Here is a 21,229-nt window from a genome sequence, read left to right as displayed (position 1 = left end):
CCGACCCGGGTTCGATTCCCAGCATCCCATATGGTCCCCTGAGCACCGCCAGGGGTGATTCCTGAGTGCAGAGCCAGGATTAACCCCTGTGCATCGCCGGGTGTGACCCAAAAAGCAAAAAAAGAAAAAAAAAGAAAAAAAAAGAAAAGATGAAATCTGCATAAAAGTGGATCAACATGAAGAGTATCATGCTAAGTGAAATGAGTCAGAGACAGAGACAGACATAAAATGACTGCACTCATTTGTGGAATATAAAGTAACAGAATGGTAGACTAACACCCAAGGATAATAGAGATAAGGGCCAGGAGGATCTCTCCCAGCCTCACATCCTGGGGAAGAAGGCACCTGGGACAGATAAGGGAACACTAAGTGAATGATGCTTGGAGTGCTCGCTTGGGATGGTGGATACATGCTGAAAATAGACTATAGACCAAATATGATGGCCACCTACTACTTGTATTGCAAACCATAACACCCCAAAGGAGAAACAGAGTAAAAGGGAATATGCTGTCACAAAGGCAGGGGTGGGGGGTTAGGTGGGGATGGTGGGAGGGATACTGGGAACATTGGTGTGTGGAGAATGGGCACTAGTGGAGGGATGGGTACTGAATCACTGTATGACTGAAACGTAATCACAAAAGTTTGTAAGTCTGTAACTATCTCACAGTAATTCATTTAATAATAATAATAATAATAAAATTAACATTCTGAATAAAAAAAAGTAATGTGGAGTTCATGCCCAATTCAATCAGCTCAATCAATGGATGAATAAACAATAGTACTCCTACATTAAAAAATAAAAAAAGAGGCTGGAGCAATAGTACAGCGGGTAGGGCGTTTGCCTTGCACTCGGCCGACCCGGGTTTGATTCCCAGCATCCCATATGGTCCCCTTAGCACCGCCAGGGGTAATTCCTGAGTGCAGAGTCAGGAGTAACCCCTGTGCATAGCCGGGTGTGACCCAAAAAGCAAAATAAATAAATAAATAAATAAATAAATAAATAAAATAAAATAAAAAACAGGGGCCGGAGCAATAGTACAGTGGGTAGGACATTTGCCTTGCACACGGCAAACCCGGGTTTGATCCCCAGCATCCCATATGGTTCTCCCAGCACCACCAGGATTAATTTCTGAGTACAGAGCCAGGAGTAATCCCTGAGCATTGCTGGGTGTGACCCAAAAAGAAAAAAAAAAAAATCCAAAATGCATTATATACATTACCTTATTTAAGTCTTGTCAGGAGGCCTACAGGGCTCTCCTAGCAATTCTCAGCTATCTGGACTGAGAATCTTTGGGTTCATGCTGGCTGGGCCCTATGGTGTCAGGGACTACTTGAACAATTCCAGCAGTGCCCAGGGTCTCCAGGGCCATACCTGACAATATTCAGGAGCCTGGAAAGCTATATCTGGTGATGCCTGGTTAGGTGGTGCTAGGATAGAACGTAATCACTATACTATCTACTGGCTCATTGAAAAAATTTATGCACATACGTGATATTATATATAATCTATATATACTTTAAAAATAGCTGTAAAATTTTTCATTTTCATGGTTTCTGAGCAACACCAGGCTATGTTGAGGGCTTGCTTCTGGCTCTGTACTCAGGAATTATTCCTGGCAATGCTCGGGTGACCATATGGCATGCTGGGATCAAACTCCACTCAGTGGTGTGCAAGGCAAACACCCTATCCTTTGTACTATAGCTCCAGCCCTATGAAAGACTATGTTTTTAATCATATTACATACCATATTCCTAAATAGAATATGCAATGGAGCAAGAAAACCAGAAACTCAAGAAATTTCTGAGTTTCTGGGCAGTATGTGAAACAGATGGATCAAAGGCTATCACTGTGTCTGGAATATATAATTCTACTCTTCTCCCTCAGAGCACTGCTTTGGAAAACTTCTGTTCTCATCTTATTCTCTTCTTTTCCCTATTCTGGGGGAAATGGCACATATAATAGTTGGTGTTTATGTGAAAATGGAGTAAAGAACAGAGTAAGCCACTCTAATATCCAACTTTTATGAATGTATATATTTTGGGGGTGACATGGATTGAACTCAAGATCTCATATATCTGAAACATGTGTTTTGCCACTGAGCTACACTTGGTCCCTTCCTACTCTCCATTAAAAAAAAAATCAATTTCACTAAAAGCAAGGAACAAATAGATTAGAGGAAGGTTGGGGGTATATAAAGGCCAGGGACAGATATAAACAGAAAATATGCTATAATTTCACCTCTCTCATCTTTGTCTCATACCACCCTTCATCCTTTTTACCCAGGATACACCATCCTTGCACTGCGAAAGAATTCAGAACTCCTTCTGGGGTTTTCCATTTAGAAAACTCAGTTTCAGGCTGGAGAGAGTGTATAACAGGTAAGATGTTTGCCTTGCATGCACCCAACCCAGGTTTGGTCCCTGGTACCACCACAGTTGTCAGTGAGCCTTGTCAGGACAGATGCCTGAACACAGCGCTAGGAGTAAGCTCTGAGTATTGCTGGGTGTGACCCAAAAACCAAAACCAAAACAAAACAAAAGAAAACCCTCCACTACGTAATATGAAGTGTCTACAGAGTTCTTGCTGCAAAGCAATAACAAAGTGGGACTTGAAGGGACCAGGATTGTGGCTCAGTATTCATGGCCACATATGTGCAAAATAGGAGGTTTGATATTTTTGCACCTCAGGTGGGAAATGAGAGGGAAAGTACCTGAAAGGAGAATGCCCTTTTCTCCAACCACAGTGTTGAATCCTTGAGGAAAATTTCGGATGAAATCAGCGGCATTGGCAATATCAGCCACTTCTTCGATCTGCTTGTCAGTCACCAAGGAAGGATCATCGGCACCATAAGCAATGTTCTCAGCAATTGAGCACGAAAACAAAACTGGTTCCTACAAATTGGAAATCAAATGTATTAGAAATTTCAAAACAGGCTTAAAATATGTGTAGTAAATATAGTAGTTTTGTCCTTGACAGTCACCTAAGAAATGATTACATTTTTCCCAAAGAATATATACTATTTTCATGATTCTATTTCCTTATCCTCTAAAATTTACCCTGCAGATTTTTTAAAAGTTCAGTTTCTACCATGACAGGATTTTTTGGATGTGTGGAGGGTAGGGGAGATACTGATCCAGTAGAGTACTCTGCACACAGTCCAGCAGTAGTAAAATATAAAGAGCCATGTCAAAAGTTCCATGTAGCAAAAAGGTCCTGTAAAAACACCTCCTTAGAGTGAGCATATTACATCAATATTCTGCTGTGAAACATCTTTTCAAAGAACCTCTATGCTTCTTGCCATAAACTTTGCTTGTTAAAAGCTTATTAAAAGTTGTATAAAAAAGAAACATTTTATGCAAAATATTAAACTATAGCTGTTAATAAAAAATTAAAATTGCAAATGAGTTGTAGAAACAAAAATGCTTTATTATTTTCTCCTTATTCTATGAATAATTAGCATTACAAAGTAACACTGGTTTTCAGATTTTGATAAAGTATGAGTATTTCAAGTTGTTAATTTTTTTAATTCAAAAGGCTAGAAAGACAGTATCAGATTAGAACACTTGATGAACATGCAAGCCTACCTAGCACACCCCAGCACCCCACTGTGGTCTCTGGAGCTCCGTAAGGAGTGATTCCTGAGCACAGAGCCAGGAGTAAGCCCTGAGCACAGCCAGGTGAGGTCCAAAATCAAACAGAAGTTTAAAGTCTATTTTTGTTTGTTTGGGGGTTACACCCACCAATGTTCAGGGGTTATTCCTGTCTCTACTAAGGAATTACTACTGACATGGCTCTGGGGACCAAATGGGATGCCAGGGGTCAAACCTGGATCAGCTGCATGCAAGGCAGGCAGTCAACCCACTGTACTACCACTCTGACCCGAAAGTTTAAAGCCTTAAATGACACTATTGCACTGTTGGGAAGGACGAGTAAAGAGAGGCTTCTAAAATCTCAGGGCTAAGATGAATAGAGATGTTACTGAGACTGCTCGAGAAAATCGACGATCAACCGGATGATGATGATGATGATGATGATGATGATGATGATGATTTACAAATCAATTTTTTTGGGGGGGTCACACCCAGCTATGCACAGGGGTTATTCCTGGCTCTTCACTCAGGAATTACTACTGACAGTGCTCAGGGGACCATATGGGATGCTGGGATTCGAACCCGGGTCAGCCGAGTGCAAGGCAAACGCCCTACCTACTGTGCTATCACTTCAGCCCCAACAAATCAATTCTTAAGGATGTACTATTTAAAAACCAATCTGCCATGTGAGATTAGTTTAATACACCTGGAAACACCTAGTCTTTTCCCTCTGAGCGGTCCAAGACCAAGAAAAACAATTTTAAAAGAATTATAGGAGCCACTAAGTTAGCTCAAAGGGCAAAGAGTGCATGTTTTGCATGTGAGATCCCTGAGTTACACACCCACACCACAAGGTCTGCTGATAGCGAGCACTGAGCACAGAGCCAGGACTGGCTCCCAAGCATGGCCAGATAGGATCAAAAAGAAAACAAAAGAGGAAGTATAATAAAAATGTAAACCCTGGTCTCATACCTGACTCACTGTCCCAATCTTGGATCTCAGCCAGACTGGATTTAGCTCTCGGATATCATGCCCATCAAGACAGATAGTTCCTTATAGAGAGAAGAGGGAAGAAACATTTACTATCATGTAAACACATTAGAATCTAGGAGAAAAAAATCCCAAGACTCTTATTTTTAAAAGATAAAAGTATACTCAAAATCTCCAAACAGAAATTAAATGCAGTGTTTCAAAGAATTTCCATGTCTTCTCTGGCCTTGTTAGATAATCAGCCTTTCTAGTTGATCTAGTCAGCTGACCTTGCTACAGAAGCTGCTGAGAGCTTCCTAGACTCCCTTAAGTGACTCAGTACCCTATAACAAGATGATTCTGTGTAAAGCTTTTATTTGCAAGTTATGTGGGAGAGGAATATAACTAAGGAAGCCACCAGTTGGACAAAGGCAGAGGTGACACAGTTCTGAAGCTGACATCTATAATTGAGGCTGCTTCATTCTGCCCTTTTCTGGCCATGTCAGTATGGGCAACCACCGGGAGGGTCTGGTTCTGCAGTGATGTTCTGGGAAATGTCTTGCAGGTCCAACTCTGCCAATGATTTTTTAGCTCTTTGATCACTCCTTAAAATAGCTTTCTTGCATAAACTGAGTTGGAATCAAATCTGACCAATCTTAATCTTTTTTTTTTTTTTTGCTTTTTGGGTCACACCTGGCGATGCTCAGGAGTTACTCCTGGTTTTGAACTCAGGAATTACCCCTGGCGATGCTCAGGGAACCATATGGGATGCTGGGAATTAAACCCAGGTGCAAGGCAAACACCCTACCCACTGTGCTATTGCTCCAGCCCCTGACCAATCTTAATCTTTAAATAACGAGTTGTAACTGTGATCTTAGTTAAGAGAATTCTGTACACAGTACAAAGTAACAGATATTCTATTTATTTATTTATTTATTTATTTATTTATTTTTTGCTTTTTGGGTCACACCTGGCAATGCACAGGGGTCACTCCTGGCTCATGCACTCAGGAATTACCCCTGACGGTGCTCAGGGGACCATATGGGATGCTGGGATTCGAACCCGGGTTGGCCGCATGCAAGGCAAACGCCCTACCCGCTGTGCTATTGCTCCAGCCCCTGACCAATCTTAATCTTTAAATAACGAGTTGTAACTGTGATCTTAGTTAAGAGAATTCTGTACACAGGTACAAAGTAACAGATATTCTATTTTAAATCATAGTTTCACTTTTTACTTACAGTTGTTTTCTTTTCTTTTTTTTTCTTTTTCTTTTTTTTTTTTTTTTTTGCTTTATGGGTCACACCCAGCAATGCACAGGGGTCACTCCTGGCTCATGCACTCAGGAATCACCCCTGGCAGTGCTCAGGGGACCATATGGGATGCTGGGATTTGAACCCGGGTCGGCAGCGTGCAAGGCAAACGCCCTACCCGCTGTGCTATTACTCCAGCCCCCTTACAGTTGTTTTCTTGTTAATCACTGTATCACTCTCATCCCATTGCTCATTGATTTGCTCGAGATTTGCTCGAGCTGGCACCACTAACATCTCCATTGTGAGACTTGTTGTTACTGGTTTTGGCATATCGAATATGCCACAGGTAGCTTGCCAGGCTCTGCCCTGCGGGTGAGATACTCTCAGTAGCTTGCCGGGCTCTCCAAGAAGGGCAGAGGAATTGAACCCGGGTCAGCCACGTGCAAGGTGAACACCCTACCCGCTGTGCTACCGCTCGAGCCCAAATTAAATTTAAAATTTTTTTAATTTATTGGAAGTGTTTTTAGTAAAATCACTGCCATGAACCTCAGGAAATCCTTTATCTTTTGTAATGCTTAAAAAGTAACTGCAATGGATTTGCATTTAATTTGCATCATATTATCAAAGGGCTGAAATGTAAGCCAGTCATAAAACTCAGCTAATGTAAATAGAATAAAACAACTTCAATTTTTTAAAAAATATATTATTATCCCTAATTATTATAGTTTAGGTCACATGTTTACAATAATGTTAACATTTATGGTTTTGATATAGACAGTTATCACATCTCATGACCAACCAAAGTGCTCAAGACCCTCCACCAATGTCCTTATGGTACCAACCCTAGTTTTATCATGTTAACTTAGGCAGTACAATTTGTGTTAAGTCACATTCAAGTGTGAGTCACTAGTCAAGTGTGATCTGGGACACACATCAACATGTAAGCATAGATATCTATTAGGGGGATTTATTGTGTCATAATTCCTTCCCCAGGTGATCTAGTAAACTTGAGATTTAGAAAACAAGGATCTACATCCTATTATTTTTTTAAATTAACTAATTTATTTTTATGAGTAAAATTAACAAATTACAATAAGAAAACTTCAAGTTGTACATGTTACTTTGATAAGTTTATATTATAATATTGTTTTATAATCCAAAATTAAATCAATCATATGGAATGCTTACTCCAGAATGACAGGATATAAACTTTGTAACTATGTTTCAGGATGGATATTAATCAAATATATTATACTGACTTTTTATAGTATGTGCAAATGTCATTAAGTTGCACTAATGGAATTCATACAATATTATGTCAATTATATTTTTAAAATATTCATAAGTAAAATAACATTTCATTTAATTAAAGATTAAGGTTTAATCCCTAGTATCTCACAAGCCGCTGAGCACTGCTGGGAGCACTGAGCTAAGAGCAGCCCCTAAACTCCCAGGTATGGCCCAAGAAAAAACAAACAGGAAGCAAGAGAGAAAAATCAATTAAGATAATCTCTACTACCACAAAATAGCTTCAGTGGAGTGTCACATAGAAGTAAATTGCTGGCGGGCAAATTACTTATTTTCATACAAACTATGGAGCAGTCCATGAGCAGAAACCATGAGAAGGTACCAGAAACTTCCTTTCAAGGCTTCTGCACAACCATAACAGCTGGTGCTCAGTGGTACTTACTCTCTCCTGGGGCTACTGCTGGTGAAGAGAGTAATAAACTTTTCTTTTTACTATTTATTTTTATTAAAGTACCATGATATAAAAAGTTCTTCATCGTTGAGTTTGAAGCATGAGTGGTAGACTTCTTTTTTTGTTTGAGGGTCATGGCTTGGTGGTACTCAGGGGACCAAAAAGGGTACAGGGGATGGAACCCAGATTGGCCAGGTGCAAGGCCTACCTGTTATAGGATCTCTATGGCCCTAAGAGATAAACATCTTGCTGAGCAATCCAACCTGCCCTTTTTCCCATAAGGCCTCAGAGACATCAGCACTAGAACTGTGCAAGTGTGACCTGGGAAATCACTCTGAACTTAAAGAGGCTGGAGACAAAGTATATACAAAATGCCTAACCAGCTCAAAAGTACTATCTTTGTTTAAGGGACTTATTTTGTGGGAACCAACCCTCTGGTACTTGGAATGTTTACACTCCCGGGTCTTTGCACAGGAGAAGAGGGCTCAGGAGAGTTCTGACCCCTTTGCAGTCAACTGCTCACCGGACAGAGGATCATACAGCCTCAGCAGGAGGGAAACCACTGTGGATTTTCCAGAACCACTGGGGCCAACCAGTGCTGTGACTGATCCTGATGGAATAGAAAGGCTGAAATCCTGGAATATTGGCACCTCTGGACGAGCTGGATAGGTGAAGTGTACATTCTTAAACTCCAAACCACCTTGGAAGTTCTTCTCACTTAAAATAACTCCATCTGAAATATAAATATTTATTTAATGCAGAGATCAAACTCAGTCTGCACCAAATTCTCTCATTTGTCTGACTCGAGATGTCAGTCTAGAGTTTGAACTCTTACTGGGTAAATCAGGAAGAGGTTTCTGCCTAATGTCTACTGTGAGCCTGCCCCTATCCTCTACGTACCAAGCACTGTAGATATATGTAGAGTTTTGCTGGATCTGACAGCCTGAAGTCACTATGCCAGTTTCACTAACAGGAGCTAAGGCTCAGAGATAACAAGTATAAGTTAGTGTTCACATTGAAGTCATCTAACTTTTTTTTTTTCTTTTTGGGTCATACCCGGTGATGCACAGGGGTTACTCCTGGCTCATGCACTCAGGAATCAATCACTCCTGGCGGTGCTCAGGGGACCATATGGGATGTTGGGAATCGAACCCGGGTTGACCGCGTGCAAGGCAAACGCCCTACCCGCTGTGCTATCGCTCCAGCCCCCAGAAGTCATCTAACTTTAAATCCAATTGCTTCCTCCCTATGCCACAGTCTCTGCAGTTACTGTCATCCAGAATGTTTCTTATCTACTTATGACAAATATGAAACTGTTGCAAAACAGATGTAGACTTATGAATGTCAGAAATCTGTCCTGTCCTTTTTTTATCTTGCTACTGACTAGGAAGAAGCTGCTCAGTATCTCTTAACTGAGCTTATTTCCTAGTGCCTACGATAAAGAAAACTAGGCTTTCATTTACCGCCAATGTCCTAGGAGTCACTGAGTAGTTGGATTGGTTACTGCTCTCAGCAACCTCTCTGACGCCCTAGTTTGTTGGTGCAGGAGAAAAAGTTCTTCCTGTGAAATACTTGTTTCCTTGGAAATAAGAAATGATGCAGCCAATTACTACCAATTACTACCAAGCATTCTTATTCTTTTCCTTTCTTCTGAATCACAGTGAGATACAGTTACAAAGTTGTTCATGTTTGGGTTTCAGTCATAAATTCCAATACCCATCCCTCCACCAATGCACATTTCCCACCACTAATGTCCCCAGTTTCCCTCCTGCCTCCCCGCCCTCATTCCTGCCTGCATCTATTGAAGACACCTACCTCTCCATCTCCCCACTACTCTGTATTATGGTTTGCAATAACAAGTACTGAAAGGTTATCATGTACATCTCCCTTTACCTACTTTCAACACTCAGTTTTTGTCCAGAGTGATAATTTCTATTACTACCAGCATTCTTAACTCCCCTTCCGCAAAGTCAAGAAATGTAGAGGCTTTGACATTTGTAACACCACTTCATTTCTTTACACAAATTAGTTGCCCAGATACAGAATCATCCTGGAAGACAAATCTGGTGGACTGGTGGAGCAATCCATTTGCAACTCTGTTCTGCATTGGCTTCCAGTCAGTGGATGGTAACAAAGAAATCGCAACAAGGTGAACATGGGCAGTACCCTGTGTGGGGAGGCCCACACTTGCAGGAATATTCTTGGGCTCTGCAGCAGTGGCTTAGAGGCTATTCTCCCTCTGATGATCCTGCCATCAGGGAGGATGATGTTCTTCCTATATTCATCCTCCACAGGAAGGGCGGAGAGCTACTCAACTATCCCAAGTGAATTTAACCCTGTTTCAGACCCACCATTAAAGGGAAGCTTTGGCTCTCTCTCAAGGAGCTCCCAGAGGCGGCTCCCAGCACCCAGTCCTTTCATCAACTCCGAGTAGAAAGAGCTCAGACCTGAAAAGAAGCAAAGATACAAATTGAACCACTTCTGGGACCATGAAACAGCCATCCACTACTTCACCATTCTTGTAATAAAATCTATTTTGAATAGACATAATATCCGCCGCTTTAAAAATATCTACCTGGGGGCCAGAGTAATAGTACATCAGATATGAAGCTTGCCATGCATGTGGCCTACCTGGGTTCAATCCTCAGAACCTCATATGATTCCCCAAGTCTTGCCAGGAGTGGCCCCTAAGAATAGAGCCAGGAATAAGCCCCAAGCACCACCAGCCATGGCAAAAATACAGAGGTGGCGGGGGCGGGAAATCTACCTGGGAATTAATGTTTAGAATTCCCTCTGCCTCATATTTCTCCTCTTCCTATTTCATGAATTTCTTTCCAGTAAGGATTTGATGTATAATTGGAGGATTTACAAATACACATATTCACACTAATCAAACCCTGGATTAAAATGACAGTTACAAAGTCTATCTCGTAAAAATATAGCAACATAATATTTATCTTTAGTCCATACTTAAAAGTAATATAAAATATCTCAAAATTCATTTTCAACTTATTTTCACAAAAATCAAACCTTTTAGGCACAATTAATATCCCTTATAAATTATATTCCTTATATCCCTTATGAATTATATTCTTTATAAATTGCATGCAGTAATCTGTCCTCTTTCAGACTTATTTTGCTCAGTAAAATGTCCTCAAGCCCCATTCATGCTTCCAACAATCTCTTTTCAAAGTCACCTTTGAAGTATGATTTAACTAATGACATAAAGCAAACTCCAACTATACTGTTCTATTTTAATTACCTGAACACACACTTGTGAAAATTTCTCTTAATAAACATATGCAAAATGTATTGTTTTATTTCTACTGCATTGTTCTAAGTATAATATTTAAAAATTATATTGCTTTAAATAAATAAAATAGAATTTCTTGCACAGAAATTACAAATTTACTTTTGGATTTTTGGGTTAGGTGTTCATGTGATGACAGGAATTGAACCTGAGTCTCACACCTGCAAAACCATATACACCGGCTTCTTGAGCCATTTCACCAGCCCTACAAATTACTTTAAACAATGACCTTTGGGGCTGGAGCGATAGTACAGTGGTTAGGGCGTTTGCCTCTCAGGCGCTGCATCCCCCAGGTTCATCCCTGGCATCCCATACTGGGCCCCCAAGCATTGCCAGAGGTAATTCCTAAGAGCAGAGCCAGGAGTAACCCTTGAGCATAGCCAGGTGTGACCCAAAAAGCAAACAAACAAAAACCAATGAACTTCACTGAAGCACTAAAAATCCTGAGGCTTTACTCTGGAAAGATAGCATAGCAGATAAGGCACTTGCCTTGCACGCAGCTGACATGAGTTTAATCCCCAGTACATATAGTCTCCTGAGCACCACTAGGAGTAACTCCTGAGAATAATGCCAGGAGTAAATCGTAAGCATTGCTTGGAGTGGTCCCAGTGTGCCCTCCCCAAATAAATAAAAATCCTAAGGCCGGAGAGATAGTACAGCACTTGCCTTGCACAGAGCTGGCCCAGGTTTCATACCCAGCATAACTTGATTTCCATATTAAGGAATATGATTTCCATATTATCACTCAGGCTGTGAACCCTGAGTGCAAAGTCAGGAGCAAGCCCCTGAAAACCCAATGTGGTCCAAATACCACTTAATTCAATAAAGAGCATTAAACATTCAACTCAAAGGGCTGGAGTGAGAGCACAGCAGGCTTGCCTTGTACCCAGATTCAGTCACCAGCATCCCAAGTGGTCTCCCAAGTCCCTACCCACTGTACCATCTCTCCAAACCCACAGACCCACAACACTTTTAGTTGTCTCTGGATGTCTCTCCAGAAAATATCCTCATTTGCCTGCAAATGTCTAAGAAAAAGTCTCTGCTTTTAGCAAGTATACACAAAACTCTAAAACAATTAAAAACTATTCGAACCCTAGTTCTGCTCATTAGAGCTCAAATTATTTGTTTAACCTTTTCATCTTTTTTAATGAAAAAAAAAATTTTTAAACCACACCCAACAGTGCTCAGGTCTTACTTTTTGTTCTTGTGTTTTCTTTGGACTACAATCAGCAATGAACAGGCATTTCTCCTGGCTCTGCACTCAAGAATTACTCTTGGCAGTGCTTGGGGGACCAACTGGGATGCCAGGAATAGAACCCTGGTCATCTGCATGCAAGGCAAGTACCGCTCCAGCCCTTAAGGGCTTACTTTTGACACTGCTCAGGGATCACACCTGGAGAGCTCAGGGGAACATACAGGGAGCCAGAAATTGAACTCAGGTCAGCCACATGCAAGCAAATGCTCTACCTGCTTTACTATCTCTCTGGCACATCCAAAAATTACTTGTCTTTTTTTTTTTCTTTTTGGGTCACACCTGTTGATGCGTAGGGGTTATTCCTGGCTCTGCACTCAGGAATTACACCTGGCAGCACTCAGGGGACCATATGGGATGCTGGGAATCGAACCCGGGTTAGCTGCGTGCAAGGTAAATGCCCTCTGTGCTATCGCTCCAGCCCCACTGTCCCTTTTTAACTGAAACTCAGAAAAGATACAGATAAGAAAATGTCACACTAGGGGCTGGAGTATTAATGCACTTGCTTCAAATGTAGTAGTCCCAAGTCAGATACCCAGCACCACATATGGTCACCCAAGCACTGCCAGGAGTGATTCCTGGCTGTAGAGCCAGGAGTAAGAAATCTGAACACAGTCAGGAGTCTCAAAACAAAACTAAGCAAACAACTATATTAGGCTGGAGTGATAGTACAGCAGATAGTTAGTTCATTTGCCTTGCACATGGCCAAGTCAGGTTTGATCCCCCACATCACATAAAGTCCCCTAAGCCCCACCAGGAGTGATCCCTGAGAGCAGAGCCAGGAGTAAGCCCTGAGAGCAGCTGGGTATGGCCTCCCAAAAAAAACAAAAACAAACAAACAAACAAAAAAATTCACTCTATTTAGCTTAATCTTACTAGACCTTGCATCCCTCCCCCCCTATGAATGGACAACAAAATCTTTGATCATTGCTGACATTAGAAGGTATTTGATTTGCCTATCAATATCTGCCCTTGATGTGTGTTTTCTTTCACACAGGTTTAGCATCAACCGTCCTGCTCCCTGCAGTCTATGATCAAAGTAAAGAAGGAAAGATGAAGGTAGAGAACAATGCTCCAGGAGGACCCTGAGCAAAGGAAGGTATACAGGAAACCTGCAGAAATCTGACAAGTCTCACAGAGGAACTACTCACTAAGACAGCAGTATCACACTCACATATATTTTAATTTTTTTGCAGGGGGTCAGACCTGATAGCGTTCAGGGGCCCTTTCTGGCTCCGTGCTCAGGGGTTACTTCTGGCTGTGCTCCGGGCTCCATGTGATGCTGGAGATCAAACCTGGTTGGCCACATGCAAGGCAAGCACCTTAATCCCTGTCTATCCTCTGGCACCTTTTTTTTTTTCAAAGTCATTACAGGAAATGATTTTCCCATTGAAGTCAATGAATGAGAGATGGAATATTGAGGAAGTTAAATTTGTGTTCCCAAAACTATAACCTGATTTAAAAAAAAGTTAACTCCCCAATCCTATTTAAATTATATACCTCCAATGCTTACTCCAACCCAGAAAGCATACATGAGGAATGAAGAGAGTTCACCCACTGTCATGTGGGCACTGCCCATCAGCAACCCTCCTTTGTACAGGACAGAAAGCACAATCAGGTTCCCAGAGAGCCCCGTCTGTGAAATGAAACATACATAGATATTAAGTGGGAACCAAAGACCTCAAATACAAAAAAGTATTAATATGGTCTATAATTATATTTTTGCATTAACTCTTAGAGCAAGACTTTTTTTTTACAAAATATTAATTTTAAAATCTGAACTGAAATTTAAAGATAATTCCAATATATTGCAGTCTTTTTTTTTTTTTTTTTTTTTTTTGCTTTTTTGGGTCACACCCAGCAATGCTCAGGGGTTACTCCTGGCTTTGCACTCAGGAATTACTCCTGGCGATGCTTGGGGGACCATATGGGATGCCAGGGATCGAACCCGGGTCGGCCGCGTGCAAGGCAAACGCCCCACCCACTGTGCTATCGCTCCGGCCCCTATATTGCAGTCTTAAAGGAAATCATCTCATCAATCTCCAGTTTGTCCATCTGGAATGGAGATGAGACTTTACATGTTTAGCCAGTTACCTAGTAGAGCTAGGCTGCTGATGTAAATCACATGCTATTTTGTTCTTCCCACTCCTTAATTATGTTAATTTGCCCCCTTCTCTATTATAAAAAATATCTTAAAGAAAAAATGCGTGGTCCTGAGTTTAAATAGAATAATTTTTTATTATGGCAAGAATCAAAGAAAATTTCTCCCAATAAAATCTGCCCTTTTCACTTTTTCCAAAATTATCTACTTACTGCTCCGAAGAAGCCAGCCCGAGCAAATGACTCTTTCCTTGCTAATTGCATCACATAGTCCACTTTGCTGGTGTATTTCTTTATTTCAGTCATTTCCTTACCAAAAGCTCGAACAGTCCTTATATTTCCAATTCGTTCCTCAGCTAGCTGGGAGAATAATACATACATCTCAGGGAATGGGAGTTCACATTTCAAGATTTATAGAGACAAAATTAAAACATGGTTCTCATGGCTTGGGGGAAAAGCATGGGGCTTAGATCAAATGGCTCAAATGGTCATGAGTTCAAACTACCAGTGTCCCAAATGAGTCCCTGGCAGCTCGGCTGTCTGTGATCCCTGGGGCTACAAATGCTAACCAGCTACAAAAGAGGTGTGATCTCAGCAGAAATGCCATCTGCACTTCTATGTTCACTGCAGCACTATTCATAATAGCTAGAATCTGGTAACAACCTAAGTGCCTGAGGACAGACAACTGGATACAGAAGCTATGGTACATCTACACAGTGGAATACTATGCAGCCACCAGGAAAAAATGAAGTCATGAAATTTGTTTATAAGTGAATGGACTAAGATACTCTTCTTTTATAAACAAAGAGTACCATGCTGAGTGAAATCAAGTCAGGAGAGGGACAAACATAGAATGATTGCAATCATTTGTGGAATATAAAATACATAGTATGAGACTATTACCCAAGGAGAGTAGAAATGAGGGCCAGGAGGATTCACCCATGGTTGGAAGCTTACCACAAGTAGTGGGGAGAGGGCAGTTGGGATAGAGAAGGGACCACTATGACAATGATAGCTGGAAATGATCACTCTAGACAAGAACTGATTACTGAAAACAGGTAAAGGGATATACATGAAAACCTTTCTGTACCTGTATTGCAAACCATAATGCCCCAAAGGAAAGACAGAGAGAGAAGAAAAGTGCCTGCTGTTGAGGCAGACTCGGGGTGTGGAGTGGAAGGAGGGAAACTGGGGCCATTGGTGGTGGGAAATGTATGCTGGTGATGGGATGGGTGTTGGAACATTGTATGATGGAAACCCAACAATGAACAACTTTTGGAACTGTGTATCTCATGGTGATTTCATAAAAACAAACAAGCAAACTAACAAAAGAGGTTGCAAGCACCCCACCCAAAACATGAGTAAGCACTGTGGCTGAGAAGTGCCAAGAAGTGTAACCACTGGCAAGCACCAGAACCACTGAAACTGATGGGGAACAAACCCTATAGCACACTGCAGTCAAGTATGTCCATAACGAGGAAGGGAAGAGGAAGGAGGGAATTAAAATTAACAATAAAACGTGGATTTTTTGTGTGTGGGGGGGTGGGCATGGGGGGTCACACCCAGAGATGCTCAGGGGTTACTCCTAGATCAGCACTCAGGAATTACTCCCGGCAGTGGTCAGGGGACCATATGGGATACTGGGATCAAACGCAGTCAACCGCTTGCAAGATAAACGCTTTACTTTTTGTACTATGGCTCCGTCCCAAAAATGGTTTTGTTTTTTTTTTTTTAAATTTTGTTGTTGGGACCATGCCAATGGTGCACTCAGGAATCACAACTTGAGGGCTTAGGACTGAATCCTGGTCATCTGCATGCATGGCAAGCACCCTACTTCCTGTTTTAGGCTCTGGTCCCTAAAACATGGTTTTTACTTTAAGACACTACAAATAAGAAGGTGCTCATAATACATGTGTAAGTCAAAAATTGTCTAAAAAATGTTTTAAATTTTTTAAAAAATTATTAAAAATCAGAGCATATAGAAACATCTATAATAGGATTGTATATAGACTAATCGGTAAGTACATATATACATACGTACAAACAACAAATATAAACAGGAGGGTGAATGGAGAAAATAAATCTGTTTTTGTTTTTGTGCTCAGAGATTATTCCTGGCAGGTATGTGGTACTTTGTACAAGGTACCCACTATACTCTCTATAGCCTGCATAATTTTTTGGGGGGAAGTGGGGGCCATTCCTGGCAGTGTTCAAGGCTTTCTCCTGGCAGGCTCAGGGGACCATATGGGTGCTGAGGATCGAACCCAAGTCGGCTATGTGAGTCAAGCACGTCATCCTATCTTGCCATCCCCAGCCTGCATAAATTTTTATTATACAGAGAAAAAGATACATAAAAAGGATAGATTTCAAAATGTTAGCAACATTAATTTTGAGAGGATCATGCATGTTGTTATGTACATTTTGAAATCTTCTATTACAAACATGCATGGCTTTAATAACAAAATGTAACAATTATTTTTTAATTTTTAAAGAATTAAAAATTGGACAGAGGGCTGGAGAGATAGTACAGCAGATAGGGGACTTACATTTGCATGTGGCCAATCTAGCTTTGATCCCTGGTATCCCATATGGCCCCCCAAGCAACACCAGGAGTGATTCCTGAGCACTGGAGTTTTGGGGTATGGACCAAAAACTGAAAATAAATGATCCAACTGGATAGCATTGCAAAGCTACCTTTACTAATTAATGAATAAAATGTCATTCAGATACTTTTCAAAATATGATTAGTCCTTTGGTCCTATAAAAAAATAGAATTGGGGCGAGTGATAAGACTGCAGGTAGGAAGCGTGCCTTGCATGGGCAGATCCAGATTCAATCCCTGGTATCCCATATGGTCCCCTGAGCACTGTCAGGAGTAATTTCTGAGTGCAAAGTCAGGAGTAATCCCTGAGTATTGCCAGATATGATCCCCAAAGCCAAAAAGGAAAAAAAAAAAAAAGAAATAGTGATTAACAGGCCAGGCCAGTCTGTGCAGGAAAGGAAAAAAAAAGGAAGGAAGGAAGAAAAGAAGGAAGAAAGGTAGGGAGGGAAGAAGAGAGGAAGACAGTATAGTGGGTAAAGCACTTGCATGCACTGCATGTGCCAGACTCTGAACCCATTTGATCCCAGAGCCCATCCAGAGTGATTCCTGAATGCAGAGACAGTAATAAGTCTTGAGCACAGCCGGGTATGGCCAAAAATATCCTCCCCGCAAAAAAAGTAAAGGGGGCGGGGGGTTGAGGAAGGGAGGGGAAGAGAATGAATGATTACAAAAGGCCGAGAGATACGATAGCACATAATGGCTTGCTTTGCATGCAGCCAACCTGGATTAAATTCCTGGCATCCCATATGGTCCCCCAACCCCTGAGCAGAGAGCCAGAAGTAAGCCCTGAGCATAGCCAGGTATGGCCCCAAAACTAAAATTAAACAAACAAAAAACAAAGAAATAGTAATTAAAAGAATGTTTAGTCAAAATTAATCTACTCTGAGCATTAGATAGTAATCTATTCTAGAAAGCTGAGTATTTTAGTTTTTTAAGATCTTAAAGAGTCTAAGTTACTGAAATGCAAACATGAAAGTTCGTAAGTTTGTAACTGTACCTCATGGTGACTCACTAATAATTTTTTTTTTAAAAAAAGAGTCTAATTTAAAGAACTTTTTTTAAAAAAACCTAAGTACATCTGGTAGGGTCTTCCCACTGATATATTGGTTCTGAGTTTATTCTAGTTATGACCTTGAGGATGGAGAAAGGCACTTACCTGAGTGGCTTGTGCCAGGGAATCCTGAGTGATTTTTGTCATTTTCCGTAGGTATCGTCCATAAATCACAGCAAGGATAGATATTGGGGGCACCACACTCAAAACAAAAGTGGCCAGAGTAGGTGAGACAAAGAACTGTCAAAAACAAAAGCCAATAGATGCTTATTATTTGACACTTAAGTATCAAGAAATTCTCATTAACTACTGAGGTTTTCATTAATAGGCTGGCAAGTGCTGTCTCTCAACTATGAATATTAAGTAGGCTAAACTGAAGTAGTAACACTAATGAGAGAGCCGCTAAAGAGAGGGTGGAAACATTTTGGCTTCCTGCTCTGTACCACTGCTGGGATGTCAGACCATGCTGTTCCACACCACAGCAGGGGGAGAGGCCAGGAGTGAAAGAGGCCTGTTCTTCCCCACAGTGGCCAGACAACACCAGGAATTCTGTATGCAAGTATAGGCTACACAGGGGCACTGAGCAAACGGAGCCACCTGTGTCACTATAATGATCGAGATGGCTAGAAGAGAAAAATGCCCAACCTATATCAGGGCCAGATTGCGTGTGAGAGGCCCAAGTTTAATCTCTGGTACCATATATGGTCCCCAAGCACTACCAAGAGTAAGTCGTAAGCACAAAACCAGCAGTAGTCCCTCAGTAACTCTGGGTGTGGTCCACAAATGAAAAAATAATTATTAACTCACAAATGAATCTCTGAAGAGAGCAGCATGCTGCAGAGATGTCTTCCTACCCTGAACCAGGCTGAATTCATCGGGGCACCTTGGAGGGGGAGAGGTGTGTCCCTCCACCTACCCCCCCAAAAAAAAAACCTGGCAGCCGCAAACCTCCAGAATCCAATTGCCCCCATTCTCATGGCCGACCTTCATGGGCTCGTCCCAAGCCCCCCATGCATAGGAATGAATCCACTCAAAAACCCAGGTATGAGGGACTAGTGCTGAAAACTTCCAGGCTCATGGAGTTGGAGATGGGCCACCTCCCCTCATCTCCCCGGCCTTGTGGTTCCCTGGCAGTCACACCCATGAACTACCTCTGGGCGCTATTTAAGTGCATTAACATCCATGATTCAGAGACTCAGCTGAATCTCAGAAGAGAGCAGCACACTGCAGAGATTTCGTTGGATGCCAAATACTTTAAAATATTTAAAAAATTTAGAATTCCAGGAGCGCATGACATCTTATACTATTCATAACAAGTAATAAAAAATAAATTATTTAGCATCTGCCTATGGGGCAGGCTTGGGTGGTGGTGGGAAAATTCGAAATAATGGTGGTGGGAAGGTGTAATGGTGGTGGGTTTGGAGTTGAAATATTGGATGTAAACAACCATTGTGAACAACTTTATGAAAATAAAATTAAAAATTAAAAATAATTATTATTTAAATTTATTAATCTCATTTGCACTGGAAAGGGTACAACACAAAATCAGTACAAGGGGGTGTGGTGCCGAAGCAGGTCAACTTGTACCTGCGGGGCAAATGTATCAGCAGCCTGATGGTGCCTTCAAGCTTCCCGATACCCCAAAATTGCCGCTGTGCCTCTGGCTAGACCCCAACATCTCAGGACCAACTCTGCTGAGAAATTAAACGGCCAAAAGTTAGGTATGTTGGAGCCACACCACAAACCACCTATGGGTCAGCTATAAAAGCTCATTTGTCGGCCTTGCTTCAGAGACTCATAAATAGATCTCAAAAGAGATCAAGAACTGCAGTTAATCTTGGACCCAGGCAAGGCTGAACAGACGGGAGTAAGTCGAAGGGGGATGGGTCATCCTAGTGCGTGCCCAAGCAGAGTCCCCAGCTGCCGTTTGCTTCAATCCAATCACTGCCAAAATAATATTTCAAGACATGTTTTCTGTTCCATACATCAGATCTGTAGGTTTCCTCTGGTAACACATTCTTTGCTTTGAACTGACTGCTGTGTTGGAGAAGATAAACACCCACGCCTCCGCACTATTAGAAAGGAATAGTTAAGTACTTATCTAGAGGTAACTGGAGAAGTAGAACTTCACTGTCTAAAATGATAACCCTCACACAATTACCGAGACTTGAAACATGGCTGTGACTGAAAAGTAGAATTTTATATCTTGGGTTTGTTTTTTGTTTTTTGGTTTGTTTGTTTTTTTTTCGCTTTTTGGGTCACACCCGGAGATGCACAGGGGTTAACTCCTGGCTCTGCACTCAGGAATTACCCCTGGCAGTGCTCAGGGGACCATATGGGATGCTGGGAATCGAACCCAGGTTGGCCGAGTGCAAGGCAAATGCCCTACCTGCTGTGCTATTGCTCCAGCCCCAGAATTTTATATCTTAAACAGTTTAAGGTTTTATTTCCTTAATTTTAAGGACAAAAGTACGAGGCTAGAGAGAGAACAGGGTTTGAAGGTACATGACTTGGCTGACTTCAGTTTGATCCCCAGCACCACATGGTCCCCCCATCAACACTGGGTACAACCCTGAGTGTGTACCCAAGCACCACTCAGTTTGACCCTCTGAGCACTACTGCAGTGATCTAGGCTATCCCTAGCATCTATAGGACCCTTTGCAACCTCTGCATCCTTGAACCCCCTTATGGAACCATTGGCCCAGCTGGTTAAGACCTGCCATAAATATAAAATGCACATTGAATTTCAAAATATTGATATTAAATATATATATAATATATTAAAATATCTTTTTATTTTGGGATCACACCATCAGTAGTTAAGAGGCTTTCCTGTCAAGCTGCTGGTTAAGTCAATAACAGTGGATAACTCGCAACTAAATCCAGGGCTCTTGCATGAAAAACATGCAGAATATTCCATAGCTATATCCTCAGTCCTGATGTATAATTTCGATTTTAGTTATATGTTGAGTTAACATTTTTTAATACTGGATAAATATTATATTTATTGGATTAAGTAAAATATATTATTTAAAATAACCTCGTCTTGGGGATGGAAAGACAGAACAGTGGGCAGGGTGCTTGCCTTGCACACAGCCCCCCCCAGGTTCAATCCCCAGCAGTCCAGGTGGTCTCACAAGCCCAGCAGGGGTGATCCCTACCCCTGAGCACAGAGTCAGGAGTGAACCCTAAGAACCACGGGAGGGGAGGGGATACAAAATGTTTTTTAAAACCCTCATCTTTCTTTTTGCTGTTTTTCATAAGATTTTATTGGTTGTTTTGAGGATTAGTACAGACATTTCAATTTGTACACAATTTTTAATATACTTAGGGAGAATCTGAAAAACCATAGAGTTGTGATTCCTTTCTAAATAGTTATTCCAGTGACTTTCCACCTTACAATTT

General features: G+C 41.4%; 1 protein-coding gene across 1 annotated transcript in view; it reads right to left on the bottom strand.

Annotated features, from left to right (window-relative positions):
* The window catches only part of ABCB10 (ATP binding cassette subfamily B member 10), a 43,969-nt gene that overhangs the window by 7,861 nt on the left and 14,879 nt on the right, over window positions 1-21,229 (bottom strand). Inside the window, exons 4-10 of the mRNA XM_055147325.1 lie at window positions 17,930-18,064; window positions 14,385-14,531; window positions 13,572-13,707; window positions 9,861-9,956; window positions 8,033-8,242; window positions 4,564-4,643; window positions 2,712-2,892 (exon numbers count right to left, since the gene is read on the bottom strand). Of these exons, the coding sequence (XP_055003300.1) occupies window positions 2,712-2,892; window positions 4,564-4,643; window positions 8,033-8,242; window positions 9,861-9,956; window positions 13,572-13,707; window positions 14,385-14,531; window positions 17,930-18,064 (985 nt within the window). The remainder of the gene's footprint in view (window positions 1-2,711; window positions 2,893-4,563; window positions 4,644-8,032; window positions 8,243-9,860; window positions 9,957-13,571; window positions 13,708-14,384; window positions 14,532-17,929; window positions 18,065-21,229) is intronic.

Source organism: Sorex araneus, chromosome 9, assembly GCF_027595985.1.
Source record: "Sorex araneus isolate mSorAra2 chromosome 9, mSorAra2.pri, whole genome shotgun sequence".
Classification (NCBI taxonomy): Eukaryota; Metazoa; Chordata; class Mammalia; order Eulipotyphla; family Soricidae; genus Sorex; species Sorex araneus.
The sequence above is the reverse complement of the archived record's forward strand: the minus strand, read 5'-3'. Positions and strand labels throughout refer to the sequence as shown.